Here is a 22,244-nt window from a genome sequence, read left to right as displayed (position 1 = left end):
TGGAACAACTGGAACAGGTCTAGCATTAAATATGACTAAACATTCAACATTCACAGTAAACTGCATCCCAGGGAATAGGGTAACTTAAAGATATTGATGACAGAGCACTGACTCAATTAACTTAGTGCACTAATGAGGTGAACTCCCTGTATTTGGAGGTTACAAGTTCAAACTCAAGCTCTGCAGCTGGACCCTGGTGTATACTTAGGCTTTATGCACCAGCTGTAGCTGCGGGGGGCAGGGGGAGAAATCTATTCCTGCTATCAAAGTTATTACTGAAACTGCTCAGGCATAGCTCTAAGAAACACTGCAGGCACTCTGGGTTAGAAACAGTGCTATATTTAGACACAAATAATGTCTTTCTTGATAAAAGGAGAAAAATATCTACGGTATGAAACACCAGTGACAAAACACGGGGGAAAAAGAATCCTTATTATCCATAACTCAGGATTTGCTTATCATAGACAGATATATGCTACAAGCAAGGAAAAAACCCCAAATCTGTACAAATAAGAGTGCTTTTCTCAAGTGCTTTCTTACTGCTTAAGAATAGAACTGAAAACAGTTAAAATGAAAATGATAACACCACAAATGACTAACTTGAAAAGCACACTTCCAAATGGATTGCAAGAAATTTCACCTGCATCTAATTTTAATCCCTATGGGCAGTTCACTATAAGTCTGAATCTTGTGATCTACACTATAAATTTTATATGCATTTCTTACTTCAGCTGCTACTGTGAATTCAGATAATTTTTCAAAGATTTGGTCTGAAAGGAATTTGCATGCTAAGAAATATTTTAATTAGCTCACATTTCAACAGAAAGCCATTCTCTACTCTATCAGCTTCTCATAATTTTCCATCACATTTACAAGCATGAAAACATATTCGTCCCCTCCATAAGGTGTACATTTCTTATAGTACTTCTCTTCCCAGTTACCCTGCGCAGAGGTCATACTGTATAATATCCCAGAAATATTTTTGCCACTAAACTGCCAAACAGCACATTACAAACTTGATCAAGAATCAGGGCATTGAAAAGCTGGATCTCAGAGAAGAAGCTCCAGCTGAAGCCAAGTAGCAAAAGAAATGCAGAACCTGAGAGGGAAACACACGTCATAAAAATTTGGACAAGCCAAATCAGTGTTGGTCTGTCAAAAATGGAGTTCTTCCCTGAAAAAACAGTCAAAGGAGATAAAGTCAAACAGACAAACTCAGGCTACTGAGCCAGGGCTGTGCAGGACTATGACAGAGCTGTCGCTCCCAGCACAGGATGCTATTTCACGTTTCCTAAATGGTTGTGCCTCTCCTGCACTGAGAGCTAAGTTCAATGACTAAATTAGTTAATTTTAAACCGATTACTGTTGGAAAATCAATGGCTGGAAAAGCAGATATTGGAAAACCCTATAAAAAAATGAACTGAAAATAAGTCAAATTATTGTGAAGGGCAATTAATCATTTGAATATATCCTTAAGGGAAATGATAACGTAGCTATGTTTGAAGTTTTAAAATGAGAGTGAACATCTAGCTAAAAGTTATTCTCTGGACTCAGCAGTGTGGAAGAATACTTTCCTTCACTGTTGAGCAAAAAAGATTCAAATCACAAATATAAACTCTCACTACGTGGTTCTAAGCGTTCCTTCATTTGGGCCAGACATCAGTTACACTTTTCTTGCTTAGACTACAGTTGTAGCACAGTCAGCTTTAAAAGGGTAGCCCTGAAGCAGAGAGATCTTGACCAATTTTTTAACTAGTCAGCAAGAAATTTACTATGAAGTTACACTAACTGTGCTAAACCCATTTCTCATCGATACCCCTCGCTCTGTTCCTGCACAGCCTGGCTGTCATTATTGACACAAATTAATGGTGTTCAGCCTGTTTTTGATCTGGCTACATATCTGTCTGAAGGGCTGCATATGGAAGAAACGGGCAGTGCCCAGGTGGACAGAAAGGTGACATTTCTTCAAATTTGTTCCATTTTCTCCTTGTCTTTTTTTATTTTTTTAATTCAATTAAAGCATTTTTAAGAATCTTTTCCCTTTTAAACTTTAGTCTAACGTCAGAGGCAACTTGTGAGGAGGAAGCCGCTAATTCAAAGTTTCTAGACAGAGATCTCAGCAGACTCACCATCTCTTTCTTGTCTTCTTGAAAGTGGGCCTTCACAAACATCTTGCCCACAACATAGGGGAGCGCACTCTCAACGAGGTCCACGCATTTATCCCACTGAGGCAGCAAAGTTGTGGTTCCATGGATCACCTGTTGGCAGGTGCATGTAGTAGGTCATGACATCATGCTGTTTAAGGAGCACAAGTCTAAGGAGCACAAGTCTGCATCCACATACTGTACAGTCTAAAGCATATTTGTCAAATAGCTACCAAAAGGAAACAGTAATGATATTTTACAGTTATTTCTATTTTCTTCAAGTGCTATGACAAATCTTTTGAACTCCACAAAATAGCTGTAAGATTTTAGACTTAGAAACAGTGCAATGGTAATGATTTAGAGAGGCTAGGCTTAGAGAGTTAGTTACAGCAAGGCATTCCCAAGTGCCAATTTTAGATTGATCTTGGTAGTCTTTCTGTGTTAAGTGGAGAGACACTTTCCTCTAGAAAATCCCTGCTCTGAAATATCTCCCAAAGAAGTTTTTCTCTCTCCACTGACTAGGTGAGAAGCCTAGGGAGATCATCCTCATGAAAATGAGGTCAGTTCTTATGAAACACCTCCTACAGAGCCCTCCGCTGTCATGAACTTAGCTGTCTAATGATGGCTAACATTGGTAGGTATGTGTCCGCACCTTTTTGCCATTTACCTGTCTGGTTACTCTTATCACAGCCTATTGCCTTCAGTCTCTTTGACAAACAGAATATTTTCAGGAGAAAACAGGTCTGAATCATCAAGAACACTGAATATATGTTTGTCCTCCCAAAATCTCACTCCATGTTATGGTAGAAAGATGTTGGTAGACCAGCTTGCATATTTTACTAAAGGAATGGTGGTTAAATAGTCACTTCCAGGCTCCGATAATGTCCCTGCACCACTATACACGAGCTTCAAAAGAGAAATAGTCAAGAATGGTCAACACACCAATGAACAAGGCGAAATAGAGCTCAAGCACATTGCTGCCTTGGTTTCTGTTTCTCACAGGAAGAATGCTGCTACTGTGGAGTCTTACCCAGTTAACATGACATTTTCTTGTCAAGGTAGAAGTTCATTTTTTTTAAAAAATACACACAACAAAATACGAGATGGCTCCATGTAAGCCATAGCAGTGCTGATTTAAGAAACTTTTGCTGTTTTCAGGGTCCAAAGAGTTCCCTTTCCACTTAAGGAACTTCTTAAGCTTTTCCACAGAGAACAAGCAAAATCCCAGTCCAATAGTTAACACCTGTCAGCTGTATAAAAGCACACTACAGTCAATACCAGACCAGGTCCGGCGGGATAGAATTTTGGCCTCTTACAGATTATACAAGCCTCTGAAGCACTAATCCAGCAGTTTCTGAGCCTCTTCTTTTTCCCAGTCTTCTCTTCCTCCTTTGAGCCCATGATTAAATTTATAGCAAAACTGAGAGGTTTGGATTTGTTGTTTTCCAATAGGAAAAGATTTCATTGGAAAATTCCGGAGTAGCCTAACCCTTAGCTATTGAAGGTCAGATATTTTGGTAGTTCAAAGATTGATTTTCTCCATCATATTGTCTGTAATTAAGCTTAATCAATGACTCATACTTAAATACACCAGTGAATTGCATTTTCAAACACTTTTTATTAATACTGTATGTGCACTAATAGATTTTCAATGACAGAGAGAACATTGCTTCTATAAGAAAACCACATTAGGCAAAGCAATACATAATAAGGTAATAGAGCCAAAAATAGAGACAAATTTGAAAATACACTCCTCTTCCAAATTCTTCAACACTCATCTATAACACAGCATTCAAAAAAAAAATTAAAAAAGAAGAAGAATAAAAAAAGAGAGAAGAATATTTCTCTCCAGGATCCAAGTAACACCACAATAGAGCTTTTTCCTGATGCAGAGGAAGAAGGGGAGTCATGACATTAGTCACCAGAGCTTGAAATTCCTTCTGAAAGCTCTGACTACGCATCAGCCACAAAAGAGAGTCAGTAGACAGAGCTGGCTTTTAGACTGTGGCATGTTATTATTAAACATAATAATTACCATTATTTTGAGGGAGGCTTGACTGTAAGGAGGACAGAAAGGCAGCACAGCCTGAGAGACCAATAAAAATAGAGCTGAGAGGAATAGATTATATCTCACAGTTGGTTTATTGATATTTATGTTACAACAGCCAAGTTGAATTCCCTCAAAATGGTCCTCCTAATATTAATGTACCACTCTAAAACACAGTACTCCAGGTAGTAACCGTGACTATAAATAGCACGTTTCAAGCCCTCCCATTCAATTCAGAGCTCCACAATAGAATTAACTGATCTCTTCCCCAGGTGCCACTGCATATTCGCAGGTCTCAAAGTGCCATTGCAGAGGAGCTGCTGATAGTTGCTGATGTGGTGGTAATCAAAGCACTTTCTCTAGAGTCAGCAGGTTTGTCCTATTTCTCAACCTGAAGTTTTTTGAAGCTTTGTCATGTCTTTTTCCCTCTCCTTGCAAAGAACTTAAGTGTCTTGAACCCAAGATTTCTACATGTAAGATGTAAAAGCCACCCATAGAAAATGAGGACCTGGTGAAAAAAATACTACGCTTATGACAGGTGAGGCTGGCTGAATTAATGAATGAATGAATAAAAGATATCCTTTTCTTTAAGGGTCACTGATTCATTTCATGGTCATGTCTTTTTAGTAATCATTCAATGTTTTCTTCACTTACCTGGCAAGAGGTTGGTGGGTCCTTTTTATGATCCCAAAGGACCCGTTTGCCATTAGTCCTCCAGCCTCTGACGGGACAAATCTGTTCAACAAAGCCTTTGCCTTGGACTCCGTCTCTCATGTCCTTTCTGCTGACCCATGAAGTTTGTTCCCCTGAGCTGTTTACTGCGCTTAACTTTAGCTATTAACTATTAGCTGTTGCTGTTTACTTAACTAACTCTCCATCTCCAGGTCCCAGGGGCAGATAACGGGAATGAGCTGCTGACTCACTGCCCTTATTGTGCTGTTCTTAAGTTTTCACAACCACTTACATGAAACCCTCGATGACGTTGTTAATAAGCACTGAATCAACTTGAATTAGAGTTCTCCTTAAACTCTGGAGAAAGTAACCAGAGAAACGACAGCACCTAGTTACCATATCAAAACGCACAGTATCCAAAGCTTAAAGTTTCCTTCCAGGATTTTTTCTGGCCATAAAATAACTCAATATAACTCAGTACTATGCTGCAGGCTGGCTGATGGCCAGCATCAATCTATTTTACCTGGCTAGCAAGGAATGTCCCAGGAGGGGACACACTTACAAACTTGCTGCTGTGGTTCTGACAGCCAGTTTCTCACATTTTTGCATGAAGAAAATGGCATCTTTAACAAGCCTGATTTGAATATAACTTCAGAATTATAAGAGACTGCCTTTCCTGTGTAGTTTCCATCGAGCTACTGGAGTTTATTTTTAGTTATGTGATCAACTCAGAACTATTCCAGTACTAAAGGAAAGACATGACGGGTGCTTCAATTAGTGACCTGCATGCCTCACCAGGGCAGACAGAGCACCCACACCTCCTGCACCACATCAGTGGCAGCATCGTGCCAGCCTCCTGTTGTCATGGCGTCACCACACAGCTAATTTTCATAGCGACAAACAAAAAGTTCACCATCTAAACGAAAGCGGCTTGGAAACAAGACAAAGCACCTTTCAGTTTCATCCTTGGTTTGCTTAAAGAGCCCTCACGCTGCCCACAGAATTATCAGGGTAGCTTTCTATTCAGGGTTCACTTAACCAAATATATGTGTTTTACATAAATGCCTGTATTACTTAATAGATAATTAGCTCTGGTCCTCATAGCTTGGGACAGGGACTAACATCTTCTGGGGCTTCTGCAACCCCAAGCTGGAAGGCACCTCATCTGCTTCTCTGTGGAAAAGGCCGGTGTATGGATGTGCTAGAGCTCATGTAAAGCTGTTACTAGAGCATGGGAAAGGTTTAAGCAAGCTTAGAAAAGCTGAAATCTTAGCCTTCTGTTTTACCAGAGCTATAGTCACACATGAGTAAACAGTAGGTTTTTTTTTCAAAAGCCTAGATTTTGGCCAAACAGGTTTGGCCTGCAGGAATAGCACAGGTCACAGCCTCGGCACGTAACCCAAAAACTTTCCAGCTTTCAATTTTCTGCATAAGACGACTAAGCTTTTTAAAGGGGAGGTCTCAAAAACTCATTAACATAATCTAAAAGATATTTTTCCTTAGTGTCATGTACAAGAATATGTATGTCTACTGAAAAAAGTTTCTTCAATAAATTTATCCAGCATGGAAAACATTTAATGTTTTGCAAAGGTATAAGCAACTATAAGGGAAACCAATAGTGTCAACACTAATACCATTGTAAACACTATAAAATGCTGTAAAAACTCTAACTTACCCGAGAAAATTCCAGCCACCGATACTGAAAACGTCTACTGAGGTTAAATAACCTTGAATAAACCATCCTCCACACCAGATAATTGGCAAGAGTCCTGTTAAATCAGACATTTTTATCAGACATCTAAATGCATATGATGTACCTCAAAGCACTCACAGAAATATCTTTACAAACATTTCAACAACATTTCCACATGGTGGAAATTTCACCTTGAAAATTAATGAATGATGACCAAAATGATAAATCCCTATTACACAGAAGAATCTGTATGATTGCAGCCAGTCAATAGGTAATTGCACCATGATAACCATCTTCTAGGGGATATTTATAACACGTCTATCTCCTAGTATGTCACTTTTAGGTAATGCTTTTTTCAAAAGGCAGTTTTCATTTTCCATAGAAGTTGCAAGAACTGTCATAATAATAGTTGCATAAAAGTTCTATCCAGAGATAAGAAAATAACTGATTTCTCCTGTAAATCAAAGTGAATGTTATCTCTCCTCATTAGTTGGGCACATAAATCATAACTATGAAACAGAACAGATAACAGTCCATCCCATATACACTATCCTTATCATACATATGTATCTTTCATTTGAAGTTATCAATATGCTTTTAAAAGTTCTTACTACTCACAGAGTTCTTTAAGTATTTCCACTCTTATTTTGCAGATGGATAATTGAAATACCAAAAAAAGAGAAGTCTCAGTAACAAGAATCTCATAAGAACTGAGGCTGAGAGATCCAGGAAGAACAACTTTAAAATTCCCAGGAGACCTGACATCCATGCCCCTTTTCTAAAACTTCAAGCACTTCACTGGAGGATTTATCTAGTCTAGATTGAGGTTTCTCCATGCTCAGCAGTGGCTATATGAGGAAAAGGTGTATTGTGAAATACACAATTCAACTTCAAATAGTCACAAAACAAATCCAATAATGGCCTACATGTATTATTCTCAACTTTTCTTAGCCACGATGTATTTTTCAAGGATAGTCATTGCTCTAAAGCTATGGATATCCAAATGGTCTTTGTTCTACACTGGGATACACATAACATTTTGGGCAGGCCATAAACTTCTCCACAGGGAGGAAAATTGCTCCTTTGCAATCAAAGATGCTGTTATGGACAGTCTGAACGACTCTCCCAGCTCTAAAAATCCCATTTCTGCAATCTCCCATTGCCATAGGTATGGAGCAGCGTAGCTGTTGCTACAGTGTCACTCCATTAGCTTCATTCACAGACACATCCCATACTGTCCCCTCCTCTGAATCATAGCAGGTTATAAACACGCTTTGTGGGCGTGTTGTCTTCACAGCAGCATTTGCCTGAGCCGTAACTTGAGTTTTGCCTCTAACCAAGCTCCAGTCCACCCACATGAAGCCTCCAGCTCAAGATAAGTTGTTGCTGGAGTCTTACACTCTTGGTCACTCAGCCCAGGAGGTGATAATGGGATGACAATGGAAAGGTTTAAGGCAAGCTATAGCTATGTATTGTCTACTAGTGACTGAGCACATGATCACAGAGTCATAGAATGTTTTGGGTTGGAAGGGACATCAAAGACCATCCAGTTGCAACCCCCCTGCCATGGGCAGGGACACCTGGCAGGGCTCAAAGCCCCCTGATAACCCAGTAACTCCAGCAGCATGTATGCATTCAAGTGGGACCCAAGACTACACCAAGAGCAGATGGGCGGCTGCGCGTTCTCTGCAGGCTGGCTGAGACGTGCCCTGGGGACCAGTCTGATCAGGCACAGCGGTCAACGGCCAAGGAAGGCAGGCGCTCTGCAGTGCCGCTGGATTTGGCTGTCCCTGCACACTGATCCAGCTGAACTGAAGCTGGCACAAGCGTGCATCCTCACATGAACCTGCGCAGGAGTTGTGCATCTGTGACAGCCTGGGCAAAGCCTGTTTTACTCATCAGTTAAGTCTGCATATGCTTATAGGTCAGAAAGATGGTCGACTCATTTCACACAGGAAAACTTAAGGGTGCAGTCCCAAGCCAGCTGTCACCGCAAAGGTCTGATACTCACTAGTCTTTGCAGACAGAGCCAACTTCTACAGGGGAGTAGAGAGTTGCTGTGATTTATAAGTCCCGACCTTTATACTTCACCTCGTCTCTCACCCTTCCCTCTTTCAGTATACAGATATATCCTATTGTACTCATAGTCACAATAATCATAAAACATATCTGAAAAAGCTTTTTAGCATTAATAATGTACATTTATAACACAGTACATGTTCAAAAGCCAAAACAGTTAGCTCTGCTTAGATGATCAAACCATTTTGAGATAATGCTTAGGGTCATTAAAAATTCATTCCAACTTAAGAAATACCAGAAAGCATAGATTTTCCCCTTAACACATTTCTGACAACGTGGAATTTCCTCACTCAATAGCAATTGAAGCACCCTAAAACTGCTCAGCTCTTGGTGGTTTTGTAAATGATTCAAACTCCACAAGCCTCACAACTATCTGCCTCAGGCATTTCAGCAGAGCTGAATAGCATCCATGCTTCTGCAGTAACTACTCTGTGGATCTAAAACAGTATTTACGCAAGTCCTACAGATTAAAAGCTTTAAAGATTTAATTTCGATCAAAAGTCTTAGGTAAAAACATCAGCTAAATAGATCGCTATCATAAACCAATTATGTGTTACAATTCAGTACTTAATTGCTACCAAAAAAACCATCAATTCTCCCTTCTGTGTGCTTCTTGTTCTCATCCAGCAGCGTTCGTCCTTATGCTTGAGTTGGGGAACTTCTGTCAAATTGGTAGTGAATGAAAGACTGAAATTTGTAAAGGATGATTCTCAAAAAGGTGACTTTTTCAAAGACACTAATATCAATGGGAATTCAAAAGCTTTTGTATCAGGCATAAGTAACAAAGGCAGCAGTCACTTACAGGAAATATCACACAATTAATTGAGGTTTGTTTTAATTTGGGAAGGAAAAGAAGGCTGACACATCCTAAAACCAAGCTGTCTGATGAGTTTGTAATAATTCCTGGTTGTAATCACACTAGAATCCACCAATGCATACAACGCATAAAACAATAGGAAGGTTTTGCTTCAAAGCCAAGAGGCTGGGAGGGGAGGTTCTTTATTTTGTTTTTCAAAACAAAACAAAATCATATTTTACCTGAATTTGTCTACTTATTCTGGGGATGATCAATTTACCTTTTTGGTTAACTATACAAACTTCAAATTGATTGGACATCTACCTTCATTCGGTTTAAAAGTTGACACTTTTTGGTTATGAAATGCCTCAAGTGAATATCTTGGAGTGATTTACATCCCAGTTTCACAAATAAGTTCACTGAGGCTCAGAGAGGTTAACCTCTTCACATGGAGCAAAATCCAGCACAGAAATAAAACACACAAATCCTCTCTGCTCTTTTGATGAGACCAGACCATTTGTTGTTGTAACCTTTCAGAAGAGTACAGTACACAGTCCCCTGTTTTAACTTCAAAACGTCTGTTACAGAAAGATGTGTAGGCAGGCTCACTCTTAACCAATGTGACCATTATTGTGATACACACTCCCAAAGGAAGTGGTAAAGAGCTTGTTTGCTGGGACAGTTAAAATTATACCAGTGATTATGAACATCTACTAAGGACCTCTCTACCCTGTCCGGGAATAAAGTAGGTTGCTCATCTAAAATTCTGTGGATTTGTAATATTTTAAGCAACAGACACGGTACGAATTAAAGAGGATCGATTTAACATGAGATAGATAGACAAATTAATTGACATTTTAAGAAAAAGATCCCTTTCACAAATTTCGACGTCTGTTTGAAAATTGTATTCAGAATTGAGTCATGAATCAAATTATAAGTACTGAAAAACTTCTGCCTCTATTGCTAGAGGCACTAGTTCAAGTCAAATTGCTGTAACTTCTCTAATTTTTCAGAGGCAGGCTCAGACTAGAAAGGCGATCTAGCGCCCCCATCCCTGGCTAAAGAAAATTCCTCTTATGCTGCAGGAATTACAAAGTACTTCTCTATTAGTTGTCCCAAACTGCAAAGATGGGGCCAGGTAAGGCAAAGGAAACCAGTCATTCATTCTGACGTCCACAAGAAGGATAAAGCTGCTTCCTTCAACAGCTGCAAACGTCTCCAACAAGGACACAATTTACTGTATCCTATTTATGGCTCACACAAAAAGCACCACCACACAGGTAACGGGGAATGGATATAACGGGCTCATAACTTGTGCCAGCACAGTCCCATCTACCCCCTCACACAGCCCAGCTGTACTGGAGCTCTGCCATTATCTCATTTATACCACAGCTACATCTGTGTTTTCAACATACAACTCTTCTTCCTGTAATAGATGTAAACTCCATTAAAAATTAGTTGGTACACTAAAAACACTGCAGGAATCCCTGAAGACTTCTTACGAAGAAGGTGTGACTTAGGTCAGCACTGCACACTTGACGTGACTTACGCTAGCTGGCCCAGGGCTGATGGAAACTCCTGCAGGCTAGTTACTAGTTACTCAGCTTCTTGGGCAGCTTGCTACAGAGAGCAGTGCTCCTGGGCTGGACTCACAGCAGTGCCCCGGCTTGGGAATTTCAGACAGACCTCCAAACCACATCACTATACATATTCCAAAGCTCCACACAGTCACTTGATTATATGCAGCAGGGTTGACGAGTAAACAGCAGCCTTATTCTACTAAATTCGCTCCACTTTGCCAACGTGCTATTTTCTAGTAACATTGCCGTGTGAATGATTTCACAATTCAAGATTGTTCAGCAGGTTCTCCAAGGGAGCAGTTTTCAATATGAAGATTGTAAGTCCATATGACTTGTCTCCTCCATCACTGAAAACTGCTTCTGTAGCCAGACTTAATTTTCACTCCCTTCTTCCCTCCACCTGGTACAAACTTCATGGAGTATTTTGCCAGATCACTGGGGCATGAACCATCTTTTTGTGCCATTTTGAACAGTACCCATGCCAGCAGGGTGTTTGTCTGGGAAGGGGACACACAAGGCATGGAAATAAAAGTATAATTTAGGGATAAGAAGGTTTGTAACTGAAAAGAATATGAACTTGGTGGAAGTACCTGCTTCTCGTAATGATGCTGCATCTCCTGAAATGGTGAGAAGTTAATTCACATTCTAATCACAGAAGCAAATCTAAAATTTTGGAATGCTACACTAGGAATTTGATTGGTCTAGATATTAACTGTAACAAACCAAATTAATGTTGTTTGTATTAATTTAACCTTTAAAATATCATATGCAGAATGACAAATGAGACTACCTGAAAGAAAATACCCTTCTTAATCTTTCAGAGTTCACCCTACAGGGAAATGTTAAGACCTCATTGTTAGGAGTTCACATTAAGATGATTTCCTAATTTTCTCAGACCAGATAACAAGGTTACTTCTGGAGCAGACTATGACATTTTAAGTAATGAACATTATCATTTAATAGATAAACATGATCTTGGCTATCATGCAGTGACTGTTTGGATGGACTTCACGTACAAGAATCTGAAGTTTGCTTTGGTTGAGTTTAACACTATTTGCCATTTCTAACATTTTATGATGCAAACTTCTTAGGGTAAGATGGAGCAGAAAATGCCTAAACCATTATAAACTATAAAACATGCAGCATGAATTTACTGGAAATTAAACACTGCTTTTGCCCACCCCACCCTGACCTGTGGGGTTGAGGAAGCTGGTCTCGAGCTTTGCCATTCTTTCTGGACATTAGTCCAGCCTCCTTTTGCCATGACAGACAGGCTGGCCTAATTCCTCTTGAATCCTCAGATTTTCCCTGAATAAGACCCTAATGGAAAAAGCCTCCAGGTTGCAAAGCATCTCTTTTGAGTTACAAAGCATGGACAGCCCAAACAATTTAGAAGACTTTCTTCAAAAGATTAAGATTGGTGTCACACTAACGATATTTGTCTGAATTTTATAAAGAAAGGATGTTTGATAGTCTGTAGGCAGATCAATCATTTTCATTTTCCTTATTGTTTGATCTGTGTGTTATTTTTACAGGTACTACGAATTAATGTAAGCATTCTGTCACTAGAGACATAGAGCAACAACGTAAGAATAATGCTTCTGAATTAGTCTTTTTTCTGAAATTTAAATTTAGTTATGGCTGTGCTATACAATCAGCAAAGAATGATTTTTGGAGACAATATTTTGTCAACAATGTTCAACAACACACCTCATCAGAGAACAAATTATCACAGAAATCACTTAGATGTCATCAATAATGATGTTTTGAAATGGAACATCATCTTCATGCACGCTTTTTCATCACACTGCCCAAAGCTGTCTTGCTTTCCTGTGCAAAGCACATCTACTATGTTTAATCTGAGCGCCCTGCATTTTACAACTATGTTCTACAGTTGTAAATGATTTCACAAGATACAAGACCCTGTACAAGTAAGAGATGCTGAATGAATCTGCTGGAATGAATCTGTAGCTTTACTGCAACCTGTGTTTTCCATAAAAAGAGAAAGCTGTTGAAACGGCAAATTCTCCTGCTAAACACAAGCTAATATCTATATCATCATTCAGACAAAACCAAACAGACCTTTTGCCAAGAGTCTTGATTCCAAGAATATCTGAAGCACCTGAAAAACCCATGAAAAGCCCAGCATTTGATGTCCCCTCATAAGTGTGGGTGAAACTACCATAGGATCCTTACTTTTTCCTTTCGTTTTCTAGTATCCTGAATAAATCTTTGAAGTACTGGGGAACACGGACAATCACGTTTTCTGAAGGACCTATATCTTTGAGTTCAGGATAGAGCCTGGTGTCAATCACCTTCTTGATGTATCCCAGCCAGTCAAACTGCAATGACAAAGAGAAGGCTGGTTAAAGCACATTATGAAGAGAGATAATTTATTAACTAAGTTGCACCTTTGAGACAAATGGTTTCAAAGCTTTACTTATTAAAAATTTAGAAACTATTGCACTTTGTCATTACATGTGTTTTCAAACCTCATTAAAGTTGTAACTGTATTTAAAAGAACATATATTGTAATTGAGTACACACATTCCTAATGGTATTCCTTTAACATGCTGCTCTGTGCACTAAAGGCAATTTTAATTATATAGGTCAGATGTTAAAAGAGTAATTTTGCAATTATCCCCAACCAACCTGTGGAATCATGGCACTAAGCTCTGATATGTTCATCTTATTGTACATCACCTCACTTGTTCGATTTTCATATGGAATCATGATCTGGTGGGGAAAAAAAAAAAAGAAAATCAAAACCATCAAAACAAGGATTTTCTTGCAGGGACCTGCTTTTACGTCATTACTGTCCGTCATAATCCCAGTGCATAAATATCTCACCACCTGTTTTCCAAGCATTCACAGCATTAACTTCCCTTTCTGAGGATGGCATTTAACTAGGAGAAATGGAACACAGTTCATTGTCAGTTTAACTCATTCCTGGGAAATTTAATGAGCTGCATGCCTTCTTTGAACATATGAGACCAATTTTAGCTCTGATTATACTAAGGAAATGCATGTTGATTCATAAGAGATAAAAGTACACCTACACCATTAATACTTATTCATCCCATCATGTCAGGTAGAAGCCAACTCCGAACTACATGGTTTAAAAGGCCAAATTTGAGATAGGTATGCTGGAAGAACATCTCATCTCTTGGATTTGAACATGTTCTTGCTATGACCTGACTCCATTTCAGGAAGAGCCAGGTACACACCAATTTCTCCTCATTTTACCCCAGCATCCTGATTTCCATAGCAGAAAACCTGGGTATATAGGCCAGACATGAATTAAAGCATTCTCCAACCAGGCCTCTCAACTGAGTGACCAGAGAATCTAGACCTCAGGATCCTCTGTAATGTCAAAGTCCAAGTACATAGCAAAAGAAATCCTAGAGGTAAAGCAAGTCCTTTTATAACTGAAAAGGGACATTCAGATTCCAAGATGGCAGCATGGTTCATAATAGAAAAACAAGCCAAGTACAAAATATAGCTCAAAATTTTCTCAGTATTCAAGAGAAACAAGAATTCCCAATGGCAATTCCAGCCCCGACCTAAGGTAAATCCCATACAACAGGCTGTACGCTGTACAGTTTAAGGAGGACAGAGATTGATGGCAGACAAACCAGACAGCTGGCAGTTCTCCAACCAAAATTCTCCAGTGTCTGCAGTTTTACTATTGCTCAAGCCACACAGAAAAAAAGTTACTTTCTTCTTCCATTCCGCAAATTTCATTTATCTGACAAATCTTTAAACTCTTCTTGAACCCATTTGCTCCCTTCCTCTCAAAACTTTCCCTTTTCCTCCAGTAATTCAAACTTAATTGAAATCTTCCTTGTACACAACAAGCTCTCTTGAAGCACGCCACTCCTTCCTATATCCAAAGTATCCTCCCTTTATTCTTGCTGTCTCTTCATGAGCACGCAAGTTCTCCATTGTATATTCCCTTAAAACGATTGCAGAGGAAGACAGGATACAGTAAAAGCCTAAGTAAGAAACAGGACTATCATCTCCTTTGAAATCACAGTAAAATGTTTATATAAATTATTGAGCTCATTAGGCATTATGCAACAATTCATGTCCCTGGACTCATGCCTAATATCTGGATATATTTTAGGAGGATTATTCATACTACAGGGAAATTAGGTAGCCACGAGCAAGTATGGCTTGTTGCATAACAGTATGCATTACTGACGGCTGTTTACATGATCCATGTCATCTTATATGGCAGCTTCACCTATATACTTTGTGGATTAAAGCTCTGTAAGACATTTGTTAAATAAAGCATTAGAGCTACCAGAGGTAGCAATGCATCTTCTTACCACATCACCAGTAAACAGAAGAAAGTTTTTCTGTTTTTTCAAGCCTATTGGGTCACAATGAAGTATCTGCTCGTTAGTCCATCCATTCAAGGTAATAGGATGAATACTGGGCTTTATTTAGAGGTTTGACAAAATTTCTTCTCTTTCAGCAGAAAGATGGAAACACTGATTTACTCCTACTGCGGGTGGCCCTCAATTCTGCACACACACATCATTAAGAAGAATCACTGCCTTTCCTCCTGTAGACTGCAACAGCAGAACCCAGGGAAAAGTCACCTGCTGCATCACCTATCCTGTGCAACAGGCGTTTCTGTTACCAGGAGACCCAGCATTTCACAGGGGATAGCTTCTTTTCTTGGTGATATGAAGAAACACTCAGCTCAGCTGGCAGTTCCGCAAATCAGTGTCAAGTTTGTATCCCTAACTTTTGCTGATTTCCCAGCATTGAGGCTGATTCTTCTCTCTAGCTTTAGAAGAAGTGGAAACGATAGTGGGCTTACCTTGTTGAACCTCATACCGTTGGCCTCAGTCCATCGATCCAGCCTGTCCAGATCTCTCTATAGAGCCTTCCTACCCTCAAGCAGATCAATGCTTCAACAACGGCTTCCAGGGCATTGGTGTAGATGCACTTCAAATTGGCTTTTTGTGGGGACAAACCCTAATTCCCACATAACCGTTCTCAGGCACTTCTGTGGTTTCTAACACATCAATAACCCTTATGTCCTTGCTGCCACATAGATCTCCATCCCCTACCTCCACTGAGATGGCAGACTGAAGGGCCTCTCTAGCACACAGTCCCTCAAACGTTGGCCTGCTGCCCCATGGCTTATCTTTAGCAAACCTGGTTGACATATCAACAATTTAAAGGACCAAGAGTATTTGGCTAACGTTTTTTTCCCTTGAGAATGAAATAAGTTTAACAATTAACTAAGTGAGGAATACCGTTCATCCTTTCTTCATCAGGTTCTTCTCCTTTCATTCTACTTCCAAAACCCATTATTGCTAAGGTTGTTAATATAACGGCTTTCCATTTTGAAAAAGGATTACAATTTTTTTTAAAAAGCTAGCTCCAATCTCCCATGTTAGATTACCAACCTCAGCTATTTTAACTTCCAGTTTTAGAACCGACTTCATATCAGATTCGGCTCGTGAAGCATTTGCGCCCAGAAGCACTGCTGTATCAACCATGAACTGCAAAAAGGCATCTCGGTACTGTAAAGAAACAAAAAGAGTGAAATGACCATTGGATTTACTCTCGAGTGCAGCTCGAGTATAGCAGTATACCAGAAATGCACAGCTATAGCATGAACTATAATACTTTGTACTTCCATACCCTAGCAACCAAAGTTGTGCTTTCCTTACCTTGGATGCCTGCTGTCATCAAGGCAAAAAGGAGAAATAACACTGTAAACATACTATGTGTGACAGACAGAGATACCTGCTGTGACTCGTGAAGTATAAATCTCAGGGAATGCAAATGACACTTCCGGGTTGGACCGACACCATGTATAGCTCTTACAATGGGATACAACATGTATGTGTCTGTCTGAGGTGGAGTTAATTTTCCCCATAGCAGCCCTTATAGTGATGTGCTCTGTATCGGTAGCTAGAAAGGCGTTGATAACACACCAGTGTTTTGGCTTCTGCTGAGTAGTGCTCCCACAGCATCAAGGCTGTCTCTCCAACATTCCCCCCCTCACCAGTAGGCTGGGGGTGGGCAAGATCTTGGGAGGGGACATAGCCAGGAAGATGACCCAAAATGACCAAAGGAATATTGCATACGTCTGCTTAGCAATAAAAGCTAAGAGAAAGGAGGAGAAAGGTGAGGGGGCGTTCATTATTTATGATGTTTGTCTTCTGGAACAACTGCTATGCATACTGAAGCCCTGCTTCCCAGCAAGTGCTGGACATTGCCTGCTGATGGCAAGTAGAGAATAAATCTTTTGTTTTCCTTTGCTTCCGCATGCAGTCTTTGGTTTTGCTTTATTAAACTGCCTTTACCTTGACCCACGAGGTTTGTTCCCATCTTATTTTCTCCCCCGCCCCATCCTGCTGAGAAGGGGAGTGATAGAGCAGCTTGGTGGGCACCTGGCGTCCAGCCAAGGTCAACCCATCACAGTATGAGTGTACACCAATATTTTGTGCCAACTCATACAGTAATCAGCATAGGACTGAAGAAGTACTTGTATACAAGTGCAAGCTTAGTGGCTGAGAAGATAAGGAGATAAAGGGATCCTCCACTGAGCCCTCTATTCCTGCCGCGGCACTGCAACACGTGTACCTGCTACAGTGCTCTGCTCTGCTCTCCCCAAGCTATCCTAACAAAGCACATTTTAGTCTCAGTGTGTATACACAAATGTTAGCAAAATACACTGTATGTAATGATATTGTAGTGATTTCTCTGATACCTCCCCCTCAGCATAATCTTTCAGAGATTTTGGAGGGGTCAGATTGCTCCTCATCAACTTCTACTGGCCTACAGTCCAACAAAAGCAACAAAAGCAAAACCATAACCCAATGCATTTTCACCTTTAATCTTTTAGTACATACACAATCTTTTAGTGTATCCGGGCATGATCTAGTCTGATAGATGTGGCTAAAAAGCTTACTAACCTCTCGGGGAACTTGGAAGAAAAACTGTAAAAACTTCTTCAGTAGCAATGACTTGTCCCCCACGACAACCCAAGGGGTTGTTTTCTTTGAGCTTTGGGCTGCATGTGCTGGATACTGCCCACAGACCTTCATATCCAGTGAGGTCACACGCCACAGGACGTGTTCCCCGGGCACCGCTGGTGTAACTGTTTCTTTGTTATTGGACTCTTGGACCCAGATGGTGCTTCATAATGAAGGATGCAGCTCTGCAAGCCTCAGGCTGCAGGGAGTGCCTGAGGCCTCTCAGTAAGTCTGGGGCACACGCTCTTCTAGCATGCAGATAAGCTACACTGCCAAGTGAAAGAGCTGTGAGAGGTCAGCAGATCACACAGGCTCAGAGCTCCAGAACTCCTCTGAGACCCTGCAGCTTCAAAAACCTGGACCTTCAAGAGCAGGAGGAGCCTGTGCCTATGGAGCTGGAAAGCGGAAACTCCCATCACAATGAAGGCTGGAAGCCCAATGCTCTTGTAGCTGACAAGGACCCAGCAGCGCCATCAATTGGAGCACTGTGGCTGAGTCTGAGCCCCCTAGGACTAACAGAAGGAAGCAGCAAGTGACAGTGGTAAGAGAGTCACTGCTGCAGGGGATGGAGGCCCCCATCTGCCAACCTGTTTTGTCATCTAGGGAGGTTTGCTGGGAGTCTCACATTCGGGATGTTGTGAATCCAGCCCTCTGACTACAATTCCCTCCTGCTCTTCCTGGTAGGCACCAATGCTATTGCCAGGGGTGACCTGGGAAGTATCAAGCATGACTGCAGGGTGATGGGGACAGAGGTCGAGGGCATGGGGTCCAGGTGGTGTTCTCCTTGATCCTGCTGGTGAGGCACAAGGGCCTGAGAAGGACATGACAGATCTTGTGGGTTAACATCAGGATGCACAGCTGGCATCAGCAGCAGAGATTTAGTTTCTGTGATGATGGGACCCTCTTTGAAAATTCACATTTGCTTGGAAGAGATCCACTGAACAGGGCAAGAGTATCTTTTCCAACAGGCTGGCCAACGCGATAAGGAGAACTTTAAACTAGAAACAATGTGGGAGGGAGTGATTCCTCAAGAAACCACTAAGGAAGGTGAGGATAGGGTAGGCAAGCCATGGGCCCTAACAAACAACAAAACAAAGCTGAAATGGAACCCCTTTGAGGGTAGGTATGTAAAGAAGGAAGTGCCTGTGGGACAGTCTTATAAGGAAAGCTCTCAAGGCCATACAGAAGAATCAGCAAGACTGGATGTCCCTTGGAAATACCTTTACACTAACGCACATAGCATGGGGAGCAAACAAGATGAAACAGAAATCTGTGTGGAGTTACAGGGCTATGACCACATTGGGATCACAGAAACATAGTGGGATAACTTGCACAATTGGAGTGCTGCAATGGATAGATACAGGATTTTTAGGAAGGAGAGGCTGGGAATGTGAGGACAGGGAGTTGTCCTTTGTGCGAGACACCAGTGTGAATGCATGAAGCTCTACCTGAGCTCCTCCAAACTCAAGAAAGGTCCATTCTGACAAGTAGGAAATGAAGCAAAGGTGGCAGGGGGCCTGCATGGGTGTACAAGGAGCTCCTAACTAAACTCAAACATAAGAAGGAAGTGTATAAGATGTAGAAGCACAGACAGGTGACTCAAGAGTATAGAGTTGCTGACAAATCTTGCAGGGATATGGTTAGGAAAGCCAAGGCCAACCTGAAGTTGATTCTGGCAAAGAATGTGAAGACCAATGAGAAAAGGCTCTACAGATACATAACAGCTAAAGGAAGACTAGGGAGAACGTGGATCTGCTGCTAAATGAAGCAGGGTGACAAACAACACTGAAAAGGCCAAGACACTCAATGCTAGCTTTGATTCAGTCTATATTGGTGAGACTGGCCTTCAGGAATCCTAGGGCCCTGAGACCAGATGGGAAGTCTGGAGCAAGGAGGGCCTGTCCTTAGTGGAAGAGGACCAGATTAGGAACCAGTGGACATAAGTAAATCCAGGGGGTCTGATAGGTTGCATTCATGAGTGTTAAGGGAGTTGGCTGATATCATTGCAAGACCACTCTGGATAATATTTGTAGGGTCATAGCTGTCAGGAGAGGTTCCTAAAGGCTGGAAGATGCCAAGTATCACTCCTATCTTCAAGGAACGCAAGAAGGAAGATCCAGGAAACTACAAGCTGGTCAGCCTCATGCCAATCCCTGGGAAGGTGATGAAGAAAATCCTCCTGGAAACTATTTCCAAAGACATGAAGGACAAGGTGATCAGGAGTAGTGAGCACGGATTTACGAAGGAGAAATCACAGTTAACCAGCCTGATAACCTTCTACAATTACATAAATATCTTGGTGGATGAGGGGAGAGCAGTTGTGGTTGTTCACCAAGTTGAAAAAGTACAGGTTAGAGAAATGCACAGCGAGGTGGATTGAAGATGAGGTTCAGAGGGTTGTGATCAGCAGCACAAAGTCGAGATGGAGGCCAGTCATTAACAGTATACTCCAGAGGTCAACCCTGCTTGAGCGGAGGGATTGGACGAGAAGAACTCCAGAGGGCCCTTACAATGGGGAAGAAAAGCAGGGGGGACCCCAAATCTTACAAAAATCTTTATTTGAGAAACTTTGCAAGAGCGTTTGTGGTAGTGGTGCTTGGACTGATGGTGTTTTCTCTCAGAAGGTATCCTGAAAAATCCAAATCCAAACAAACCACAACCCTTTCTCAGTTTGGAGCTCAAGTGAACAAAAGCAACGATGAAAAAAAACTGAGGGGAAAAATGGTCACTCCGATTTCCAGTTAATAATACTTACAGATTTGGCTTCTGTGGTGTTTTCTAGGTAATCCTCTCGAGATGCAAGAGAGAGGCTTGCTTGGTCAAGCTGTTAAAAATAACAAGAACGACCATTTAATAGGTAAATTCAACAGAATTCAAAGGTAGCCCTATAAGCAACCTTGCAAGAGTTCATGGTTTTCTGGTAATTATGGTAGATGTGTGTAAATGTCTAATACCTAATACACTGCACCAGCCTGAGTTCCACAGGATTTCAAAATGACCAAAGAATGCTGAAAGACATTACCTAAATCACATTACTGTGATCTGGAGAGTCTCAGATGCTCCCTGCAATATCTAAGGACCTACTACAGCAGAGAATCAATAGGTAATAAATCAATACGTAGTGCAATAGGACTGGGTCTGCAAGATCAAACAGTTGGTGCTGACAACCATTGACCTTTCAGGGGCACAGGAGTCAGCTTGAGACAAACATTAGTCTAGTGTATGGACCAAGTGTCCAATAGGTGCTGGAGCATGTTAACTGCTGTATATCCGTAAAGCACCGTTAGCCTTCTTTCACCGAAATTGAGGTTACACTTTTGAGATTCACCCTAGACCAGCAGCGATTGCTGTGTTTGGCTTTTTTGAATGGATGTACAGCTGGATACCAGCCACAGAAATAATTGCATACATGCACAGGAAATTGTTATGCCTCCAGTACATTAGCTAAAGATGCCTGATCGGTCCAGGTGGATCTTAGACTTTCACTTATTTTTTTGATCCAAAACATGGATCAAATTTGCTGGCCTACAGTCACCCTAGTATTGGAACAAGGTCCTCAAGGTACTTCCTAAATCAGTCCTCAAAGTTTGGTGAGATTTGCACTTAGTCTTTTGAATGAAATGACTACATAGGAGTATTTACATACTGTTTCAAGTTTCTAACTAGGCAAAACTCACAGTTTAGCATATATCTTAAAATTACTACTGGAAACTGAGATTTCCCAAAATATTTCAATGCAATAAGGTTGGGTTAAGGTAAGGAAGCCAAAGAGGAAAACATAATTCAACCAGCTTCCAAACTCTGAATAAGATACTGATTGGAGAAGAAACAACACTTTCAATATTCTAAAATTATTATTTTGATGCTGCATTTGTTTTTACAAGATAAATCTAGTGAAGAGAGATTGGATTTATTTATACCATTTCACATAACTCTTTTTTAATCTAAATCCTACACCATTTATATTTTACGTTTTCTACATTAATAAAAATGACCAAAATAAGTACAATTTAGAAACTAAAATGAACTAATACATGTCACCTTTTCTTCTACGGGCTGATGCTCTCAACCTTTAAAATGTACCATAAACAAATAAAACAAGTCATCCACTAAAAGGAGAGTAGCTGTGGTGCTCAGCACAACTCTCATTCTTTGAAAAACAGTATCACCTTCTTTTTTCAGCATATTGAAGCAAGAAGAGTATACTCTTATGCTTTGCATATGTGTGT

General features: G+C 40.7%; 1 protein-coding gene across 1 annotated transcript in view; it reads right to left on the bottom strand.

Moving 5' to 3' along the window:
- The window catches only part of PHEX (phosphate regulating endopeptidase X-linked), a 104,671-nt gene that overhangs the window by 55,550 nt on the left and 26,877 nt on the right, over positions 1-22,244 (bottom strand). The window contains exons 6-11 of the mRNA XM_054212651.1: positions 20,771-20,839; positions 16,438-16,554; positions 13,664-13,747; positions 13,208-13,353; positions 6,539-6,632; positions 2,130-2,258 (exon numbers count right to left, since the gene is read on the bottom strand). Of these exons, the coding sequence (XP_054068626.1) occupies positions 2,130-2,258; positions 6,539-6,632; positions 13,208-13,353; positions 13,664-13,747; positions 16,438-16,554; positions 20,771-20,839 (639 nt within the window). The remainder of the gene's footprint in view (positions 1-2,129; positions 2,259-6,538; positions 6,633-13,207; positions 13,354-13,663; positions 13,748-16,437; positions 16,555-20,770; positions 20,840-22,244) is intronic.

The sequence above is a fragment of the Rissa tridactyla genome, chromosome 1 (assembly GCF_028500815.1).
Source record: "Rissa tridactyla isolate bRisTri1 chromosome 1, bRisTri1.patW.cur.20221130, whole genome shotgun sequence".
NCBI classification, from domain to species: Eukaryota; Metazoa; Chordata; class Aves; order Charadriiformes; family Laridae; genus Rissa; species Rissa tridactyla.
This window is presented reverse-complemented; position numbering and strand designations above follow the sequence as displayed.